Source organism: Catharus ustulatus, chromosome Z, assembly GCF_009819885.2.
Source record: "Catharus ustulatus isolate bCatUst1 chromosome Z, bCatUst1.pri.v2, whole genome shotgun sequence".
Lineage (NCBI taxonomy): Eukaryota > Metazoa > Chordata > Aves > Passeriformes > Turdidae > Catharus > Catharus ustulatus.
The window spans coordinates 24,041,781-24,062,358 of NC_046262.2; the positions used below are offsets into that span (position 1 = coordinate 24,041,781).

Here is a 20,578-nt window from a genome sequence, read left to right on the forward strand (position 1 = left end):
ATGCCTGAAGGCATAAAGTCTGGCAAGCACTTACCCGTGGGCTGGTCTCCTCAGATGCCATAGGCTTGTTGATACTGTTCACAAATTTGTTCACATGCTCAAAGTGCTTCGTCATCTCTGTTGCCAAAACCATGTCAATAATGGCCTGTCGCAATGTCCGGTAGCGATTTCTAGGAAAGAAAGAGAGTACTTGCTTATGAGATTGCCAGGTAGAGCTCTGCCCTTTCCTCATCCCTGCCCACACAGTGCTACAAAACACTGCTCAGGGGCTCAGCCACAAGCTGGCACCTTCAGAGTTAGGAACATTCTAAGGATGGAGGAATGGACAAGATCATGCCTCTCTAAGTTCCCCCTGCTCTGTTATTTTTACCTAACGAAAATCAATCCTGTGAAGTCAACAAAAATTTACAACGTAGTTTCATAATGCTGTAAGATTAAGATAACTTCTCCAGGAATGGCACCAATGTGTCCATTGCATTGCATATTAGTATGTTAGCTTGGAATGCAAATCTCAGGTTTTTCAAAAACAGGGTAGTAGGCAAATCAATTGCTTCTGGGGTCAGGCTCTTTCTCTTTCAGAGCTCTTTCTTTCTCACCTTATCCCTACAAAAGCTAGAGTCATACAGTGGGGACTCCTGGGCTACTTGCATGCCCAGCCAACCACCAGGAGCTTCCAGCTCTCCCAGAGCTTCATATCCTTTACTACCACCTTTTCTATTCCATGTCAACGTAGTGCTGGGATGCATAGGACCTTGTGCAGATACAACATGCAGCATCTAGCTGCTGGTGTGTAAAACATTCCCCAAAAGTGTAATGCCTGGACTCTTTCAATGAAAAGGCAGTGGGCCAAGATGCAGCCTTGAGGCTGTTAACTGGATGAAATTAATGTAATCCATGAAAGATTATTAAACGTCTCTCTAAGCTTCCAGTAATTGCAAGTTGGAAGACGGGGCTGGTGAGGGGCGAATTAAAACCTTTTTATAAATCACATCAACGTAGGACTCTAGAAGAGGTTAAATTTTATTATCTGTATTTAAACTATGTATTCTTGTTTAGAAGGTAGGCTCTCAATTTTCCCCAAACTAAAACTGCCAAATAAACAGTCCACACATGGACACTCCCGTTGTCCAACAGACACACCTATCAATATTCTTGAAAATGTTGTATTTGCTGTCTTTCGTTGTAAGCTGAAATGCCAGTGCTGTGTGATGACTCTCTAATACAGCTGTATCATTGTATAGGACAGCTAATTCGCTGCCTGCATTGCACAGGAAAGAGTTGGTCCGTCCGGGATGGTCTACATCATGAATGGTGGCAGCTATTAATGCAGCCACCTCATCTAAACGGTCCAGACTTCCCTACAGGAAGAGAGAAAAATTACAATGTGGCACAAAAATTGCAATAAATATTTTCTAAGAACTTCCAGGTACCCACAATTACACAAATGTAACCTTAAACAGGGGTGCTACCTCGTTGCAGTCATTTTCCATTCACTATGCCCACAGATTATCTACCACAAAATTTCTACTCCTACCCTTATCCAAATATGCTTTTTTTAGTGAAGGTTTTTACACTGCTGCCACCTGAGCAATATTTTTGCATAGAATTCTTCAATGGATAAATCACCTTTGGGTTTCCTTACATTTTGTATGCTTGCCTGAATGCATCTGTATTGACTCTGGTCCTACACACCTTATGTTTTAGCATGGGATACAATAGGCTATTTTACTTGGAAGTGGAACCTACAACAGTCATTGGCCAGACTACCTGACCATTTCAGGGCTGAACAAAGTTAAAGCATGTTATTATGGGCATTGTCCAAATGCCCCTTAAATACTGACAGGTTTGGGGCATCAACCACCTCTCTGGGAAGCCTCTTCCAATATTTAACCACTGAGTAAAGAAATGTTTCCTAATGTCCTGTCTGAACCTCCCCTGGCACAGCTTTGAGCCTTTCCCATGTGTCCTGTTGCTGGGTACCAGGGAGAATAGCTCACATCTCCCTCTCTAAACCTTTTCTGAAGCTTTATTAAGAACTGTTACCTACAGCCAGTTAAGGAGACAGAAAAGGGCCAGATTCTCTCCCCACCTCCATCATTGCTACTTTAAAATGTAAGTTTGTATAAACAGACTTTAGAGAAACTCTGTGGGCCTGCTTGCATCACAGGAGGACTTCAAGGACAGAGAGAATTTATGAAGCCAGGACCATTATTTAAACATCTGACTTCTGGGTGACACATAAAATGGCAATCACACTGAAATCCTAGCTCAGAGAACTCCTAGGTGGTGATTCTACCTTAACTCTCTCCTTCCCGAGAAAGAAGGCAGTAGCATGCAGGACATCTGCTGCATGCGTGGAGTTGTGGTATGAGTTGGAGGAATGGTAGTTGGCTTCAATGACCTGCAGCCATGCCCGCAGTGTTGCTTCCGAACAGTTTAAAAACTCCGAGACCCCAAACCGGGCAAAAACTTTTAAGCCCAAATACACTAATGGCCTGAAAAACAATAGAAGAAAAAAAGCGCTGCTGTAAAATAGGAACTTGTGGTGTTCTAGAAGTGATACATTCAACAAAGAAACGAAGACTTCTAAAAGAGGTGGGTGAAGTTAAACATTTTAAAATTGCATATCTATAACCTCTAAAAAGCCTGGCCAAAGTTACAAATGATTGCATCTATCATCCTTTCAGATGTTGTTTTAATGTTGTGTGGAAATGGTACAGTTCCATTAAAGTTACAGCAATTCCTGTGGCTTCAGAAAAAACATCTTAAAAGCCCATATTTTGTGTTAAGTATCTGTCATTGAAACAAAATTCCATTTATTTTTTTCCTGAGGAGAAGAAGCAGACTTTGAATGTGGCATGGATACATGCCAAAGACTAAGAAGTCCTAAGCCAGGGTCAAATGTCAACTGTAAAGTGCTCTGTATGTGTGTGTATGTGTGTGTTTGTGCAATGCTAAGAAGCCCATGTGTGAAACAGTAAACAGAGTAAAACCTCTGATCTTTTTGATACTTAAATCCAAACCCACTCTGTGTTGTCTTTTACTCTGTGTTGCCTGTGAGAGAGTCCTATCCATTAATTGCATTTTTCACTCCTGCAATATGACGTACACAGTCTCTGAGCTGAAAAAGGCATAACCAAACCCCAGCATCTGTGCATTAAAACCAGGCAAATGCAAATTTAAAAAACGGCCACTTTATGCAAAGAGAGTACAAAAGAATGGGTAGTCTGTTTGATTCTTTGTGTCTTGGAATGAAGACAACTTATCTCTCTGGATGATGTGCTTATTTTTGTGGTCTGCATGACTCCAAAACTACTGATGTCTGTTTTCATTATAAGCTTTAGAATCCCAATCTGTTGATCCTATCACTGCTGTATCCTCCATCCCATTTTTTGTCCCTATAATCAAAAGCCACAGTTGCCTTAGATCTTCCCAAATTGTGGGATGATTTAGGTGGGGAAGCGGAGAGGTTTGCTTATTCCAGCCTGATCATTTGCGCATGAGCTAGAAAAAGGGCCATCTGGAGGGCATCCAGCATGTGACAACGTTGGACTATATTGAACAGTGTCACTTGGACAGAATGGATGTGAGTCAAGCAAGACAGCTCACAGATTTGCTGTGCCTTGCTTCAGTTTTTCCAGAGCTACAAGCTCTTCAACAAACTTCCTGTGGGCACCCAGGGAAAGGAGTCCAGTACCTTTTATTTGTAACAGCCTCCAATTCAAAAATATTGAAGTCCCAACTTTCCTCGTTATCAAGGAGCTGTGCAATACAGGGTGGAACATCACTGATGGTGTTTGGCACTGAAAGGTGAGTATGGCTCAGGTTCATATCTGTTGAAATGGAATTCAGGAATTAAAACATTTCTGGGTTATTCCTTCTACACTACCACAGCACCTCTTCAGAATTGCATTTAGAAGACAACTCTTTTTCAAGAAAAACAGCTTTTTTTCTTACATGAAAAAGTCTGTAAATGCCTATAATAGAAAATTTTATTACAGAGCATTTGAACATAAACCAAGAAGATGAATGAACATTTCTTTGACAATTTGTTTTTTTGCTAGCACTTTGTAATGTGTTATTTTAATTATTTGAGTCTGTTTCAACACCAAAATAGAGGCACTGTGTGCCACAGTCATTTAGACAACCATTTTCAGAGACATACATCCCACTGCAAATTAGCCTGAAGCTGCATGTTAGCAGTATCAACAAAAGAAGCCATATGTGCAAAGGGAAGTTTAAAATGATGGCTTACTCTTAGAAAACACGTACTCATTTCCTGACAGTCTTCTCAAACCATCCTGAAAAAGAAAGCAAGTTTATCTTAGATTTTGCAATCACTAGTTGCAAAAATACTACATGCACTTTAGGTACTTTTCCTGGGTACAGGAAAAGTGGCACTATTGCATAATCCTTGTTTTAGGGTCTTCCAAAAGAAACACGAAAGGATCCCCAGAACACTGGCATAAGATCTCTAGGAAAGATACTAATTACACAGATGTATTGCCTTCCTTGACCCTCTCATTTGCACCTGCAGGATTTCGTCAGCCATTATAATTTATTATTAATTTTCTTTATTGTGGGGAGGATTAGCTCTGTGTCTATTAAAAACTGAGTAAATCCATGACAAAATTTAGGTAGTCTGTCTCTTGCTGCTGTTACGGGACCAAAATTAGAACCTGATTAAAGCAACCTCACTGATACACACTGGACCAGCTATAGAGCAATCCCTCTAAACCCATGTAACCTTCTAGAGTTTCTATAAAGTATCTTCAGTATCTTCTGAGAGATTGGATGTAATTTCTCGTGGCATGTCTGTTCACTTGTATCTGAGGATGAATGCACCCAGTGAACTGAGATGTGGCCATAGCTTACTACATCCTGCATTACTGCTAGTAAAGAGGCCAAAATATTTAGCTGAAATGTTGATGACCTGCAAGTCCCCTTCCCATTGCTTGGGAAATTTTAGTACAGCAGAGCACTGAACTGTGATGTGGGACACTGGTAGCAGCAATTTCATCTTTACTAATTTTACTCACGTTCATCAGACCTCCAACAAGATCACTTGTGTGAGGATCTTCATCTTTGGTACCTAGCTGAGGGGAATAGAGTTCTGTTGTCCGCAGAATTTCCAGGACTCTGTCCAGGGCCTCTGCTACTGTGTTCGGACTGTTTTCCTGGGCAGCATTAATTATGTTAATTACCTGAAAGCAGATTAAGGAGGCAGGCAAAGAAAAGTGAATGGCACTTTTTTCTTATTACAGAATTTTTATTCTTGTCTTGATTATGCTAATTCTCATCAAATGCAATGTAATTCCCCACAACCCTTGAAGTACAACTCTGAAAATGTAAATTTGTGCTCTGATTTCCTGGTATCCATCTGCTATTTTTAACTGGCAAACTCCTGGGAAGTGGAAGTGGAATGGTGTGAAGTATATGAAATAGTTCCAGGTGGGTAGACCAAAAGCTAGCAATATCCCAGACCTTCAGCATATCCAGGTCTGCTCTGAAACGAATTCAATTCTTGGAGGAAAACCCGAACAAACAAACTCTTTGATGCGACTCAGATACCCTGATACTAGATGTAACACCTTAGTTTTCTCCATGTACAAGTGAAGGGTAGAGAGCAGAAAGAGCTGGGCTGTGGGAGAAGAGGCTCTTTGAAACCCACGCTGTGTCTCAGCCACAATTCAGAAATTCACCAATGACTGCTCCTAGCTCTGCCAAGAATAACAGGAAGAAAGTCCCAGTGCTGTCTACTCCAGGAGCCAGAGGCTGCTGCACAGCCACTACAAGCCTTCCTGTGGGTATGACTGAGGATCGGGAAAGGGAAAGGAGCCAGTTGCTCTTACAGTCATAGTGTTGCTGGGAAGTAAGGGCTTGATGATAGCAAGAAAAAAAAGAAGAGGAAAAAAAAGGGGGAAGGAAAGTTCTAGGAAGGGAAGTTTGGGGAAGGGGAAGAAAGGAAAAAGGAAAGGGAAAGGAAAAAGGAAAGGGAAAGGAAAAAGGAGAGGGAATGGAAAAAGGAAAGGGAAAGGAAAGGGGAAAGGAAAAAGGAAAGGAAAGGAAAAAGGAAAGGAAAGGAAAAAGGAAAGGAAAGGAAAAAGGAAAGGAAAGGAAAAAGGAAAGGAAAGGAAAAAGGAAAGGAAAGGAAAGTTCAGGAAAGGAAAGTTCAGGAAAGTTCAGGAAAGTTCAGGAAAGGAAAGTTCAGGAAAGGAAAGGAGAAAGGAAAGGAAAGTTCAGGAAAGGAAAGTTCAGGAAAGTTCAGGAAAGTTCAGGAAAGGAAAGTTCAGGAAAGTTCAGGAAAGTTCAGGAAAGGAAAGGAAAGGAAAGGAAAGGAAAGGAAAGGAAAGGAAAGGAAAGGAAAGGAAAGGAAAGGAAAGGAAAGGAAAGGAAAGGAAAGGAAAGGAAAGGAAAGGAAAGGAAAGGAAAAAGGAAAGGAAAGGAAAAAGGAAAGGAAAGGAAAAAGGAAAGGAAAGGAAAGGAAAGTTCAGGAAAGTTCAGGAAAGGAAAGGAAAGGAAAGGAAAGGAAAGGAAAGGAAAGTTCAGGAAAGGAAAGGAAAGTTCAGGAAAGGAAAGTTCAGGAAAGGAAAGGAAAGGAAAGGAAAAAGGAAAAAGAAAAGAAAGGAGAAAAGGAGGAAAGGAAAGAAGAAAAAAAAGAAAAAGAAAAAAAGAAAAGAAAAGAGAAAAGAAAAGAAAAGAGAAAAAAGAAAAAAGAAAAGAAAAAAAGAAAGAAAAGAGAAGGAAAAAGAAAAGAAATGAAAATAAAAGAGAAAAGGAAAAAAAAAGAAAATAAAAGAAAAAAGAAAGAAGAAAAGAAAAAAGGGAGAAAGAAAAAAAGAAAAGGGAAAAATGGTTTGTAAGTGGAAGATATCTGACACCCTGGTGTGTTACAAGTCAATATGCAGCTGATTTGTGACAGCAGAATTTGTATAACACAGTGAAGAAAGGCTGCAGAAAGTGCAGGAGATAGAAGATGGTGGCGGTGCTCCCTCTTCTGCATGGTAGTAGTGAGAGCAAAGGTAACACTGGAAGAACATCCTTCTACTCACATATGACCCAACAAACCAGTGTCCCCTTCCAGCCAGAAACCATGCGTCTAGCAGGGGCACCCTTCCGCCCTCCTTAGTATTCCTTATGACTAGCATTTGAGATGCCATGATGAGATGGCAATAAAGTGGTAAAAAAAAAAAAAAATTGCTGACATTACTCTGTTAAATACAAAGTGCAGGATGCTTCTGCTTCTTTGTCCAGAAAGTACATACTTCCCCATGAATGCAACTCAAAACTGGAGTTTGTGGAAAAGTCAGTGCTCAGAACTCACCTTTGTGATAGGAGCTTCTATTGTCATAGAATGAATCCGTGCCATTGAAGAGTACCGTCGGGTCTGTAAACTTGGAGCTGCCATTAAAGAGAGTGTGAATCAGATGACAGCATTTGAAGAATGCAGACAGCTGGGGCACAGCACAATAAAATACAGCCTTGTGTCTATTTCTCCTGTATCTCTCCCCCTGCAAGTTTTTCACTGTTTCATTTCTTGTACTTGTCTGCCTTCTTGGCAGCCACCCTTCATTTTTGCTGTCAGATTTTCCATCCGTCTTTTACTTCAGAATGGTTCATGTCCTTTGATTGCAGTGGATCTCTATCAGAGATTACTCCTCCTCCCGTAAGTCTGTGTGTTTCCCTCATCTTGGTGGTACAAGTGCTCTAATGAAAACCATTCCTGCTCTCCATGCACAGGGGCAGAAATAAATCTCTGCCACCATTGTCCCACCCCAGTAAGCAGTCACAAATAGGATCAGTAGCAGTGCTCTCAAGTAACCAACAGCAATAGGTTCCTTCATGTTAAACCTTAATAAACCAAAAATACGTATTCAGGAGCACAAGCTGCAGCTTTCTAAGACAGGTGGCACTAATGCTTCACCATGCACTCTTTTAGCAGGCTGCTCCTATGCCTTGGCACAGTCACTCCTGCTCCCTCTGAAGGCATTCAGGGCTGCTATGCATTGTATAGCAATGCTGGTACTTATGCTGGGGCACTGCTTTGGAAATCAGAAAGAAATTTTACAGCTGCTATAAAAAAATGGAGTACAGTAATTTCACGAATACAAGCCGCACCAATTTGACTAAGATTTTGCTCCTAAACCGGAAATGCGGCTAATAATCAGGAGCGGCTAATACAACCTCAGAAGTACCTGCCAGAGTGCCGAGCCGAGCTGCTGCAAAGTCGGCATTTTGCAATTGTTACAAATCGCTACTCTGTTGCACCGCAGGTGGAGCCTGGCTGCCTGCAGGCAGCACGGGGGGCGGGGAGAGAGGTGGGAGAGCTCTCTCTTTCCCTCCTCTGCCGCAGCCCGGGGGAGAGACGGGGGGGCCCCACGCCGCCATTGCCGCGGCCCAGGGAGGAGAGGGGGGGACCCGGGCCGCCCCTGCTGTGGCTCTGGGAGGCGGCGGGGGACCCGGGCCGCCACTGCCGCGGCTCTGGGAGGATGGGGGGGACCCGGGCCGCCACTGCCACGGCTCTGGGAGGCGGCAGGGGGCTCCGTCCCTGCCTACCACCACAGGGCAGTGCCGGCCGTGGTGACCGAGCCCAGTGGCAGCGGCAGCTGGCCCCCAGTGGCCCCGCCGAGCGGCAGTGCCGGGCTGGGCTACCTGGCCCCGTCAGCAGCCCCTAGCGGGCTGAGCCTGCACAGCCTTAGCTGAGCCAGTGAACCCCGCCCTGCCGCCGTTCTGTTACTATTTGGCAACTTTGTTGCACGCGGGTCCTCACTGCGAACGACAGAGCGGCTTATACTCAGGTGCGGCTTATTTATAGACAAAAAGCGAAATATTTGCCAACACCCAGAGATGCGGCTTATACTCAGTGCGGCTTGTATTCGTGAATTTACTGTAATCTCTGTTTAGTAGCTGTGAATCTGTCTGATTATTCTTTTGTTCAGCAGTTTTATTGCCCAAGCCAAGTCTGTTCTTTATTTATTTATAAATATACATGTATATTTATAGTATTGTACATACAGTTTGTTTTCTTACCATCACTACTTTGAGATGTTATTGATTTAACATCAACTGAGTCTTTCCTTCTGTTCTTGCACTTGTAAGAACCAGATTCTGTAAGTACAAAACAAAAGCTTTAAAAATGCATCAAGTAAAACCTCTACAAAATATCCATCTAAAATTTTGGAAATTTAATTAAGTGATCTTAACAATATCACATAGTGGGGGAAATATTGAAATTTCTGCACATCAGAACAGGGAGCTCAGTGTATCAATTTAAAGCAACTTGTCTGAAGTCACCTGGAAGGGTTTAACAAGGAGGCCAGGATGCTTTATGGAGCAGGAGACTTGTTTAGTCTAATTTAGCTCCCTAAAAGCAGCAGTCTTGCAGGCTGCCATCATCTAGGGTTATCAGAGATCCTGCTTCAGGAGAGATGTCTCAGGCAGTTGGGTGAACCCCTTGTGTGAGCTTTTTTTCATCTCCTCTGGCCAGTGAACAAGCCTGAGTTTAACTCCCTAAAACTTAAGCCAATTGAGAAGGTCTCATGTCAGTCTATACTCTTAAGCCAAAGCATAGTTCAGACTCAGACAGCTTTTGCTTTTATTTGTAATAATTATTTGTAGCCTGTGTTTAAGGAAAATCTAACATGCTGAGATTGATTAAACAATCCATTTAGTTCTTTTGAATATCAGCCATGCAACAAACTGTTATTCTTGAAACTGCTGTTTACTAAAACAAGAGAAATTATCACATGCAGTTAAATTCAAAAGCTGGATGAAATGCCAGGAAAAAGTCTCAAAAAAACCCAATCTGGTAAAATTTCATTTTTCTCCAAAACATTAAAGTCTGTACTCTCTTTTATGTTTGAAAACAGCAACTGTGCATCTTTTTACCACTCTCCAAGAGTCTCTGTAGTACCTATTCCCAGGTATCTAAAATGCCACTTAAGGAACAGAGACCCTAGCAGGCTTTCAAAATCAGATAAAACCATTTGAAGAATCAGAAGTACCATCACTTTGATATTCTTAACATAAAGACCAATTTTCATGATAATGTCACAAGACAGGATGTATGTATGCAGCCTCTCTTTAGCAAAATAAAATGTTAACATAAAATTCTCTAGAATTAGAAGGGTGTCCGTCCTAAAAATTACTGAAATACTTTCTGTCTTAATCCTCTTTTTCTACCACAGACTTATAAGACAGCTTGGGTCTTCTCTGTTGTAGTCTGAACAGGAGAAATTGAAAGCATTTTCCTCTGTTGACACCTAAGAGCAGGGATTAAGTAATGCACATTAAATAATTTTATTTATTATTTGATAGTACTCCTCTTATAAACTCCATTCTTTCACTAACATTTGGATGTGTTTATCATAAGGCACTTGAGTGGGAGCAAGTGTTTACACATCAACATAGCTGTGAGTGGCTATAGCTGACAAAACAACTCCTTGTGTTAAATACCAACTAGCAGATCAGAAACTTTGCTAGTGCCACCCAAAGACTGACAGGTGCATAAAAGCTATTCTCTGCCGTACTGTGGTTTCATGTATAAATATTTAAATGCCCACATAAAATTTTTTTCTTCACCGGTGAGCAGAAAATCTTCATCCAGATTGTTCTGAATGACATCACCGCAAACAGCATGCATTACTTTTCTATGCTCATCACAAATTGGTATATGCCTGTGGCTCTAAAAATTTACTCTTGGAGCACAGCTATGGACTGCAGGGAAGGACAGCCTACATCACATGCTCTGAGACTGCCTACTTTCACTGCACTGTAGTCATCAATATGTTGTTGTAGGATGGGGCTTCCCAGTCTTGCTGAAACCTGTCACAATAATGAGCAAACCTAAAACATTAGTAAGCTAATATAAATGTGTTAATTAGTAACAAGTATCCTACTTTATTTATGGGCTTCCTCACCTTCCTGTCTGCAGGAAAGAAACTGTGAGAAGAAAATCTGCTTTTATTACAAGGATGCAGAAGCAAATGGTTTAACATACTGTGGATCAGTTCTGGTGGTAGCAATGGGAATGAGCAGCCAATTTCATATTGTCTCTTCTTCCCCCTGCCCACTATTATTTGGTATCACAAAGCTCTCAGATGTGAGTATGTATTCTTAGGCTCCTTGAAAGAGCAGGGGATGTCAAGCAGTCACATCCCATGCTCTTAGTATGTTACATCCTCCTCCCATGTGAGTGTCTGAAGTTGCACAGCAACATTGTCTCACCTTTCATAGCGGGAAAGGCCTCAGGTGCCAGAAGGTAACAAGGCATGAGAACCTTTTCACTCATAAGACAACAGTCTGGCTGAGACCACTAGAGCAGCTTAAAATCAGCCTTAAGTACCTTCTTGTTCAGGGAAAAGTGATATTCCAGACACTACCTAGCATTGGAGGAAGGGATTATTCGCTTGTGCTCCTTGACTGCTAGTCAAAAGCTCTCTGCAAAACTCAAGGAAGGCTGGAGTGTGCTGTCTGCGAGTAAGCAAACCTACCTGAAACTTACTGCAGCAACTCAGTGCTGACTGCAACTGAGTTGTTCAGGCCTGGAGCCCTCAGACAACTGTCTTAGCCTGTGCTGGGGCCAAACCAATTGCCTGTTGGCAGGTCCTAAACTTGGAAACACCGGGGCAGGTGTCCTGGCACAAATCAGCACATTCCACATTTCAAACACAAAGAGGTGCCAAGCAGGATCAAACACACTGTTTTAATACAACAAAGAGCAATGCGTCTGAACTTCAAATGCACAGCAAGGTCTTCACAGGTGACTCAATTGATAATTACAAGTCCAATTCATGGTGTGATATCAGAGGCAGCTGGCATCTGTCCTTGGCTGATCTGTCCATCAGCTCTGACCACTGACCAGACAGGGAGAAAAGAGACAACAATTCATACCAGCAGAGAACCCCGACACCACCTCCAGCACAGTGGAATGTAGAGGTAAATGGTAGTATCCTAACCTGACTGGGAATTGTCTCCTGTGTTCTTATCCTCACGGTGACTCTTGTAGAGCTGGAGATAAAAGTGAAATACATATGTAAGAAAAAAGGATACAGAAACACTTTAAACAGACGGCATTCAATACTGTCCATATCCAGTACTTTCCATTCTGCTATTTAAAAAAAAAATTTGGCGAAGACTCTTCTTCAGGTGTAATTAGATGTAGGGAAATAATATGAAAGCAAACAGATAACACCATGCAGAAAATCACAGATACAAGTGCTTTTATGTACTGAATTCCTGATTAATGCTGCTATTTACAAGAGAACTAATACTCGTTTAGACAGTGTTTAAGTGCAAATTGCATATGAACCTGACAGAATAAAAAAAAAAAAAAATCTTACTACGTTATTTTTTGTGCTTTAAAAATAATTTTCCTGGAACTATTGAAGCTAATTTTGAATGCATCCTTTCAAGGGTCACTGATAAACTGGACTTCAAAAAATTCAGTTATAAAAATCTACTCTCCAGGAAGTAAGGGGTAGAGATAAGTGTCGTTCATCAGACCTTTATTTCCAAGGAGCTTTTAATCATTCCCATGAATGAAAAATGAAACATGAAATCTTAATTCTTTGTGCTTCTGAAACATCTTGGGTAGCTCCAATTGTAGATATTTCAAGCTCTCTTAGAATTTAGATAGGGTATTTCGATCTATTATAATTTACAGCTATTGCTTGGTCTGCAATAACACAGATTAAATGTTCCTCTGCTTTTTCATTTTTCTCAAAAACAAAAGTACTGTCCAGTTCATGACAGTTTAATACCTGCTAATCACCTCACCCCTTTGCTTTGTTATGTGCTTAGAAGAAAGTATTTTGCTGTTAATGGGAAAACTGACCAGAAATGGGAGTTCCTCAAGTTATCCTTTTAAAATTGGTGTGTGATGTATTTAAGCATAGCTAACAGAGTCACAGAGAAAGACTAGAAATAAAGCACTACTTTTTTTACTGCAGTCACTAGAGAAGATACACATACTCTTTTACTTCAAATGAATAATTGTCAGTGTTGACACTCTAATTACACATTATTCTGTACACATGGTATTTAGGAGTCCATTGCTGTCATATGGTGGCTGGTTCCTCTGACCAAATTAATCACCTGCCTGTAGCAAAGCACTAGATCTCATGGAAGCATGAAATCCATGGTTGCAACCTGTCAGTTAAAAGGAGAGTGTGACAAGGTTGTACTTGTATGTTTTAGTGTCTGTATCAGTTTGTGACAATGCATGCTGCAGTGTCCTCATGGAGATTATTCAGGAAAGAAAGGAAAGGAATGATACAAATTCTCTTTGTGATTCTAGCACACCTTTCATTTTTTCCTTTCTGCTGTGGGAGGGAGGCAGGCAAAGAGGGTGAAAGGAAAAGAGAAAATGGAAAGGAGTAAAAAACCATAAAATTCAGGCATGGCTTTTTTAATGAATTAAAAAAACAGGAATGGGAAACCCTTTGCTCATGCTCCATATAGATCTTATACAGGGGAGTGTAAGACCTGACTCTTCATCCAAAAAATTTTTGAAAGCTTGAACACCTCTCTTGTAACCATGTGGAAATTCTTAGAGAAATAATCTCATCAAAACACAGTAAGGTTAAGGAAATCTCATCAAATATGGTACAGTGACACAAGGCATCTGAACAGCTTGTTCTGGCCTCAGCCTGGAGCTTCTCTCAAAGCCAGTGGATATATCTCTACTGCACAACTGGCAGAAACATAGGCACAGTCCTCCAAGTGCTTTTCTAAAAAAATAAACCACATTTCTGTTCTGAATATTTCTCTTCCCCTTCTGCAGGCATGTCCTGAAAGAGCCATGTAAGGTAAGTTATGAGGGCAGTTACACAGTTAATCTTGGGTCAATATGTTCTTGAAAGAAACACCACCTCTCTTATAAATTTATGAATGTGAAAACACTGGACTCTATCCTGCCAGGTCTCAAATTGACAATGGCAGCATTAATAATTACCTAGGCTCAGCACATGGGAATAGTCACATGAAAGTCAATCCCCATTCATAAATCTTCACTGTAAGAATGCTTAATACTCTTTTAGATATTTTTTTCCATGCATAAATTTAACATGCTAGGTTTTTATATGTGATAAATCTGGCATAGAAATACATGAAGGTTCCAGTGGTCTCTGATATCCCTTACAGAGACTTTTGGTACAGGCAAAAAAACACATATATGTTTTTTAAGGTGTAACAGTGTATAATGATGTAAGGATGTTTTGAAATCAACATATGCTCTCTTGATGCTGAGATCAAGCTGTTTAAAATTATGTTGATGCAGTGAAACATTAGACATTTGCATCAAAAATTGAATTATGACAGCTTTTACTGCTCTGTAACTTAAGTAAATATTTCATTTGATTTCTTTTTATCCTTCCGTAAAGATATATCTGTGGCTTGAAAAGGAACCTTTTTTTTTAGTGTAAGGAAAAGGTCTACTGCTGCAAGTATTAAGGCATGGATATTAGAAAACCTGCCTTGTCCAGGATCTCCTACAGGCATGAGATATTTCTGTGGCAGAAGTGAAACAGAACACTTACATAGTTCTGTCAGATACATCTTGTTTTTCTCCAGGGGACCTTGAATCTCCACAGACCATATGTTCTGTTAAGCTGCGGTATTTTACCTTTGTGGCAGATCTCTGTATCTGGAGAATCTTTTGAAGGCCATATTCCCTAGGATCACCAAGAGCAAAGCTCCCTAGGTCTATAATGCTGAAGTAGCTTCTCATGGACCAATACTAAAAAGACAGGAATGGGTGGTACTTTCCAGCAGTACAGAAGAATATGAATGTTGCCTTGGACACAAGCCCTTAAGATTTGTTTCTTAACTTCCCTTTCTCTCACTAACATGGAGAGGCTATGGGGCACATGAAGTTCAAGGGCAGCCTGGGCTGCAGCAATCATGAAATGAAGGAGTACAAGACCCTCAGGGCATTGATGAGGGCACACAGTAAACTCACTACTGTGGGCCTCAGGAGAGCAGACTTGGGCCTATTCACAAACCTGCTTGGTAGAGTGCCATGGACTAAAGCCCTGGAGGGAAGAGGGGCCCAAGAAACCTGATTGATATTCAAGGATCACCTCTTCCAAGTCCAGGAGTGATACTTTACAACAAAGAGAAGTCAGGCAGAAATGCAAGGAGGCCTGTATGGATGAAAAAAGAACTTGTTCACAAACTCAAAGAAAAGAAGGAAGCCTATAGAGTCTGGAAGCAAGGGCTGGTAGCTGGGAGTAATATAGAGAATGTCTGAAGAGCCAGGGATCATGTTAGGAAATCTAAAGCCTGATAGAATTAAATCTGGAGGGCCATAAATAACAACAAGGAAAGCTGCTACGGGTACCTTGGTGAATTGAGAAAAGATTAGAGGAAATCTGGTCCCTCTCTGGAAGGAAATGGGATGTGGTTACCTGGGACACATAGAAGGCTGAGGTACTCTCTGACTTTTTTGCCTTGGCCTTCAGCAAGTATTCCAGCCACGTACACTGCCTGAATCACAGGAGGTAAAGGCAGGGACTGGGAAAATGAAAACCACCTACTGTAGGAGAAGATTGTGTTTGGGAACATCCAAGGAACTTGAAGGAACACCAGATCACAGGACTTGATCAGCATTTGTGAGTCATGAAGGAGTTGGTGGAGGAAGTGGCTAAGCCACTATCCATCAGATTTGAGAAGTCATGGCAGTCCAGTGACGTTTCCAGTGACTGGAAATGGGGAAACTTACTTAACTGTAATTTCTAAAGATTAAAAAAGAAAAAGGAAAACCCAGGGAATCACAGGCCAGTCTCATCTCTGTGCCCTGCAAGTTATGGAGCAGATTCTCCTGGAAATTATGCTAAGGCACATGGAAAATAAGGAGATAATTGTTGACAACAAGCACAGCTTCACTAGGGGCAAATCATGCCTGGCATATTTGGTGGCCTCCTACAACAGGTGGATAAGGGAATGTCATCTAACTGGACCTGTGCAAAGCATTTGATGCTTCCATGCACACCCTTGACTATACATTGGAGAGATCTGGATTTGACAGGTGGATCACTCAGTGGATAAGGAATTGCCTGGATGGGCCTGCTCAGAGACTTGTGGCCAATGGCCAGTGGTCAGTGGCTGGGAGTCTGGGTGGAGAGGAGTGACGAGTGGTGCTCCTCGGGGGTCTGCACTAGGGCCAGTATTACATAACATCTTTGCCAGGGACACAGTGGGATCAGGTGCACCATCAGCAAGTTGGCTGATGACACCAAGCTTTGCGGTGTCACAGCTGCCAGAGGGGCCACAACAGGCCAGAGGGGCCTCCAGCATAAGACGTGAACCTGCTGGAGCAGATCCAGATGGATCAGAGAGCTGTAGCACCTCTCTTATGTGAAAAGGGTAAGAGAGTTGGGGTTGTTCAGTCTGCAGAAGAGAAGACTCTGGGAGGTCTTTTAGCACCTTCCAATTACTAAACGGGCCTACAAGAAAATGAGAGGAAATTTTGCAAGGGTGTGTAGTGATAAGACAAGGGGGGGGTGGTTTTAAATTCAAATAAGCTAGGTTTAAACTAGGTATCAGGAAGAAGTTCTTGACTGTGAGGGTGGTGAGACACTGGAACAGGTTCCCCAGAGGAGCTGTGGATGCCCTGTCTGCGGAAGTTCAAGGCCAGGTAGGGTGGGGCTTTGAACAATCTGTTCTAGTAGAAGGTGATCCTGCCTGTGACAAGGGGGTTGGAACTAGGTGATCTTTAAGGTGCCTTTCCAGCCAAATCAAGCTATGATTCTATGATTAGTGGTTTAAGCAGCCTAATCTACAGGGCAAAAAATAACAAAAGGACTTTTTAGTGTATTCCTACTGCTATTTTTTACATATGGGTATGAGTTTGTAATACTTATTATCTTGTTTTAAAAATGTCATGTATACACCTCCTTGTACCAGTCTTTCAGCTGTGTGTATAATACAGAAAAAGCCATCAGATTATGTCTTACTTTAAAATCAACGTCAAAGCAGCTATAAATGAAACAATAGTTATGAGGTTTAAACAATTAATTTAAAAAAATACATGTAACTTTATCACTGCTTTTATTATAAAACTCTGTTGCACTCTAGCCTGAGCATTTTAAAACATCATGTGACTGTAAATGATACTTCACTTCTAATACTAAAATACATGTTTTAGTTCAAAGATGAAGTCAGTTTTAAATACTATGAGTCTTATTTTTCAGTGATAAACTTGCAAAGGTCTTCCAAGAATTATGCAGAGTTCTCCTTGATTTGTTACTACCTACCTCCACAAAAATTTGTGCAAGGAGGATGGTTTCAACAGTCAAATGTTACCACCTATGAAATTCTTTTAGCAGTAGTGGTATTCCAATAATGTGTTAATATTCACTATTATTCTACTCAAGAATGGGCAACTAGACATACTAGTGACTTTCTAAATACTTTTCCTGCCTAAGTGTCTGTACACACATCACAAATAAAAGCACATAAAATTTTAAATTAAACAAGATACATAACCCCTCCCCTAAACAACATGGACACATATCCTATTTGTGGAGCACATGTTTGGTCTAAAATGTTTCCAGCCACTTCCTATGCTTCCCACTTTCTATGTCTCCTCTAGAGACCACATGCCAAAGACAGGCTTCACTCCTTTGCTCACACAAGCCCAGACATCTTTACTCTACAGGGCACTTACTAGAGGATTTTTAGGGCAAAATATGTGATATGATAACTTGCCTCAGAAACTCAGTCAAAGGAAGGAAACCTGGAGAAGGTGACAGCAGACAGCTCCCTACACCACCAGGTTTGCTGCAGGAGCAGCTGGAATTTGTGTCTGGTCTGCAGAGATCCAGCTTTGCCACTGCTTCTGGTTTACTCAGCTCATGGCTTGAGTTGCACTCTTCCGCAGCAGCTGTTCTGGCAGGTGTGTGACGTCTCAGGGCCAGCATGAGGGCTACACTTCATGTAAGTACCACACATTGTCAGACCTTGGGAGCACCTTTAAGTGACCTTTAGGCCATTAGTTGTCACAAGTACACCAGATCAGACTGGCAAAAACAGCTCTACAGAAAAGGGGTGAACTCCCTTTGAATTGCATTCTGTGTTGCTCCACAGTGTTATGGACTCAACCGTCATATCCCTGCTCCAGAAGATGGAAGATGGTCTTCCTCTACTCAGGGGTCATACAAACAGAAACTAATGCATACAAATGTTGAAGTTTTCTTGCTCCAACTATCAGTGAGAATCTCATTGACAATATAGATCACATCGTCTTGGAAAAATTTGTAAACTAAAAAGTATCAGTTGACTAAAAACTATGAAAATTATCACATGAATGAAATACAATACCTGTTTGTTGTTTTCATTGGTACAATGGAGCCTTTTGAGGGACACAAAGTGTCTTATTTTCCTAGCAACAGAAACAATCACTTGTTACCGTGTCAAATTGTAAAGAGAGAAGTGAAGTGATACATTACTGTTTTCTAAAGGAGAGATTTCCAAGCCCTCAGGAAAACAGATACCAAGCCCAAAACCAGCAAGACTACTAGGTGACAAGCACTCCTTCAGCATAACATTGAGATTTTTGTCCCAGGACACCTGATCCTTCTGCTGGTCCAGGAATTCTCCTGCAAATCTGGGAGTTGAATTTGGCAATGTGTCCATTCTAAATCGTGAAGGTGGGAACACGTACAAGCACACACACAAACATGGGGGTTGCCCAGTTGCTAAATACATGGGGGTTCATATCAAACTTACAGATGCAGAAAGCAGAGAGAAGGCCCTAAAACCCAGAAAGCAATTATGTTCCGGACAAGTTAGTTACCCTCCTTGACCAACCACAGGCGTTATCTTCACGTGCTGCTGGATACTGTCTCCCGATTTTCTTCTTGCGTAGTAAACTCCTTGCCATTCCTAAAGAAACACACGAAACAGAGACAGCATCTGAGAATGCATAGCTTGTAGTCAAATACTCGTTTATTACTGCATAGTCCTTATGTACTGAATTATTATTTTTATTTCATGGTTGCCTTTTCAAAAACTATAAAACTAATTTACTTTTATGTATAACACAGAGAGAGCAAGTGAGCAGCAACTATTCACCCAATGAAGAGCAGCACCTTTAACTAACATAAGGACAGTATAATTATGTTCCACTTGGGAAAAAATAACAAGGATCTTTACAATTTTACAAGGAACTTTAGGTATCAGCTACTTAAGGAGGTGACAGACATTCTTGCTAGGTGCCACTATAAGGAGCAATACCTGCAACACATCCAGAGGATTTCCCTTGGCGCAAGCAAAAATGAACCCTGTGCCAAGCACCATTTGGCTTTGAAGCTGTCGGCATGCAATATATTCAACTAACCTCAAAGAAGAAAGATCTTAAGGAGGGAGCTACCCGGCAGGAGGGTAGGATGAAGTTGGAAAATGGGTAGAAGATACCTTTGAGCAGACAGTGCTAGCTGCTGGGCAGCAATATAAATGAGGAGGAGCACAGCAGGAGTGTCCTGTAGGTATTGCTAATGAACCAAGGTGAACCCACAAACAACTCCAGACAGTGACTCACAGAGCTCAGATCATTGCTGGATGTGACTCAAAGGTTAAAGAACTCCCCAAAGGTCTTGAAGCAGAACATGAGATGGGGAAGGGTGACAGGTACTTCTGCAGCCCAGGGGAGCTGGGGCAAGAGACTGTTGCTTGTATTAGGGGAACATATTGCCAGGCCCATCACTGCAAGGACAGGAGTTCACAGTGCACTGCAGATACTCTAACTGTAGTTATTAGGAAAGCAATTGGCATCCCACTGGGTGCCAATACATTTTGGCGCTTTAAGTATGCAGTCTGTGAAGGCTTGGCTGTTTGACAGAAGTTACACATTTTTGGTTGGATGATTCAGCCACCTGAGAGACTGACTGAGGGACAAATTGTTACATTCCAACTAACAAAAGCTCCATGGGCTCTAAGCAAAACAGAAACAGAAAACATTCTGATACTGATCTTAAGCCAGCAAATCAGCAGGAGTTCAGTCAGATCCTAAAAGCAAAGCTAATGAAATATGTAGTCACTTGTCTGTGTCAGGGCTGTTGTGCTTAGACATCCGAGAAACAGAATTCTGGTCTTATATATGTACTCATGAGGACCACATCTTGTGTGCTTAAACATACAGCAATAAAAACCAAATCAGAATAGATCTCTATAGCAATTTCACGTGAGTTTGTTTTATTTGCTTACCTTTCCTTTTTTAATAAATGTGTTTATGTTGTCCAAAAGATCTGCAGAGTTTTTATCACTTTTAGGTAGTTCAGTGAGCTCCTTGCCAATAAGTTCTCCCTTGCAGTATCCCATCATCCGTTCAAAGGCTGGATTAACGTACTGCCGAAACAAAGGTACATTGTCAAACAAAGGACAATGTCAAAAACAACTTATTTAAAGGCTAGTAAGTTATATATGAGTATCAAAGTGTGACAAACTACATGCTAAAGCCCCAACCACATACTCCTACAATTCAGTGTTTCTCATACAGAAATACTATGTAATGGTGAAACATTTTATTCAAGTGAAAGGCTTAACAGAGAAGGCAGTTTGTAATCTATCAGAAGTCAAA

At 41.4% G+C, this 20,578-nt stretch overlaps 1 protein-coding gene across 3 annotated transcripts in view; it reads right to left on the minus strand.

Annotated features, from left to right (window-relative positions):
* PDE8B (phosphodiesterase 8B) overlaps nucleotides 1–20,578 on the minus strand; it is a 79,631-nt gene that overhangs the window by 7,141 nt on the left and 51,912 nt on the right. For 2 of the 3 annotated variants that reach the window (XM_033085810.2, XM_033085809.2), the window contains exons 8-19: nucleotides 20,206–20,346; nucleotides 18,797–18,885; nucleotides 18,322–18,382; nucleotides 11,958–12,009; nucleotides 9,031–9,108; nucleotides 7,325–7,401; nucleotides 5,040–5,204; nucleotides 4,256–4,301; nucleotides 3,698–3,833; nucleotides 2,297–2,495; nucleotides 1,141–1,358; nucleotides 35–170 (exon numbers count right to left, since the gene is read on the minus strand). In XM_033085810.2, coding sequence (XP_032941701.1) covers nucleotides 35–170; nucleotides 1,141–1,358; nucleotides 2,297–2,495; nucleotides 3,698–3,833; nucleotides 4,256–4,301; nucleotides 5,040–5,204; nucleotides 7,325–7,401; nucleotides 9,031–9,108; nucleotides 11,958–12,009; nucleotides 18,322–18,382; nucleotides 18,797–18,885; nucleotides 20,206–20,346 — 1,398 coding nt within the window. The remainder of the gene's footprint in view (nucleotides 1–34; nucleotides 171–1,140; nucleotides 1,359–2,296; nucleotides 2,496–3,697; nucleotides 3,834–4,255; nucleotides 4,302–5,039; nucleotides 5,205–7,324; nucleotides 7,402–9,030; nucleotides 9,109–11,957; nucleotides 12,010–18,321; nucleotides 18,383–18,796; nucleotides 18,886–20,205; nucleotides 20,347–20,578) is intronic. The other variant, XM_033085811.2, reaches the window with a different exon arrangement.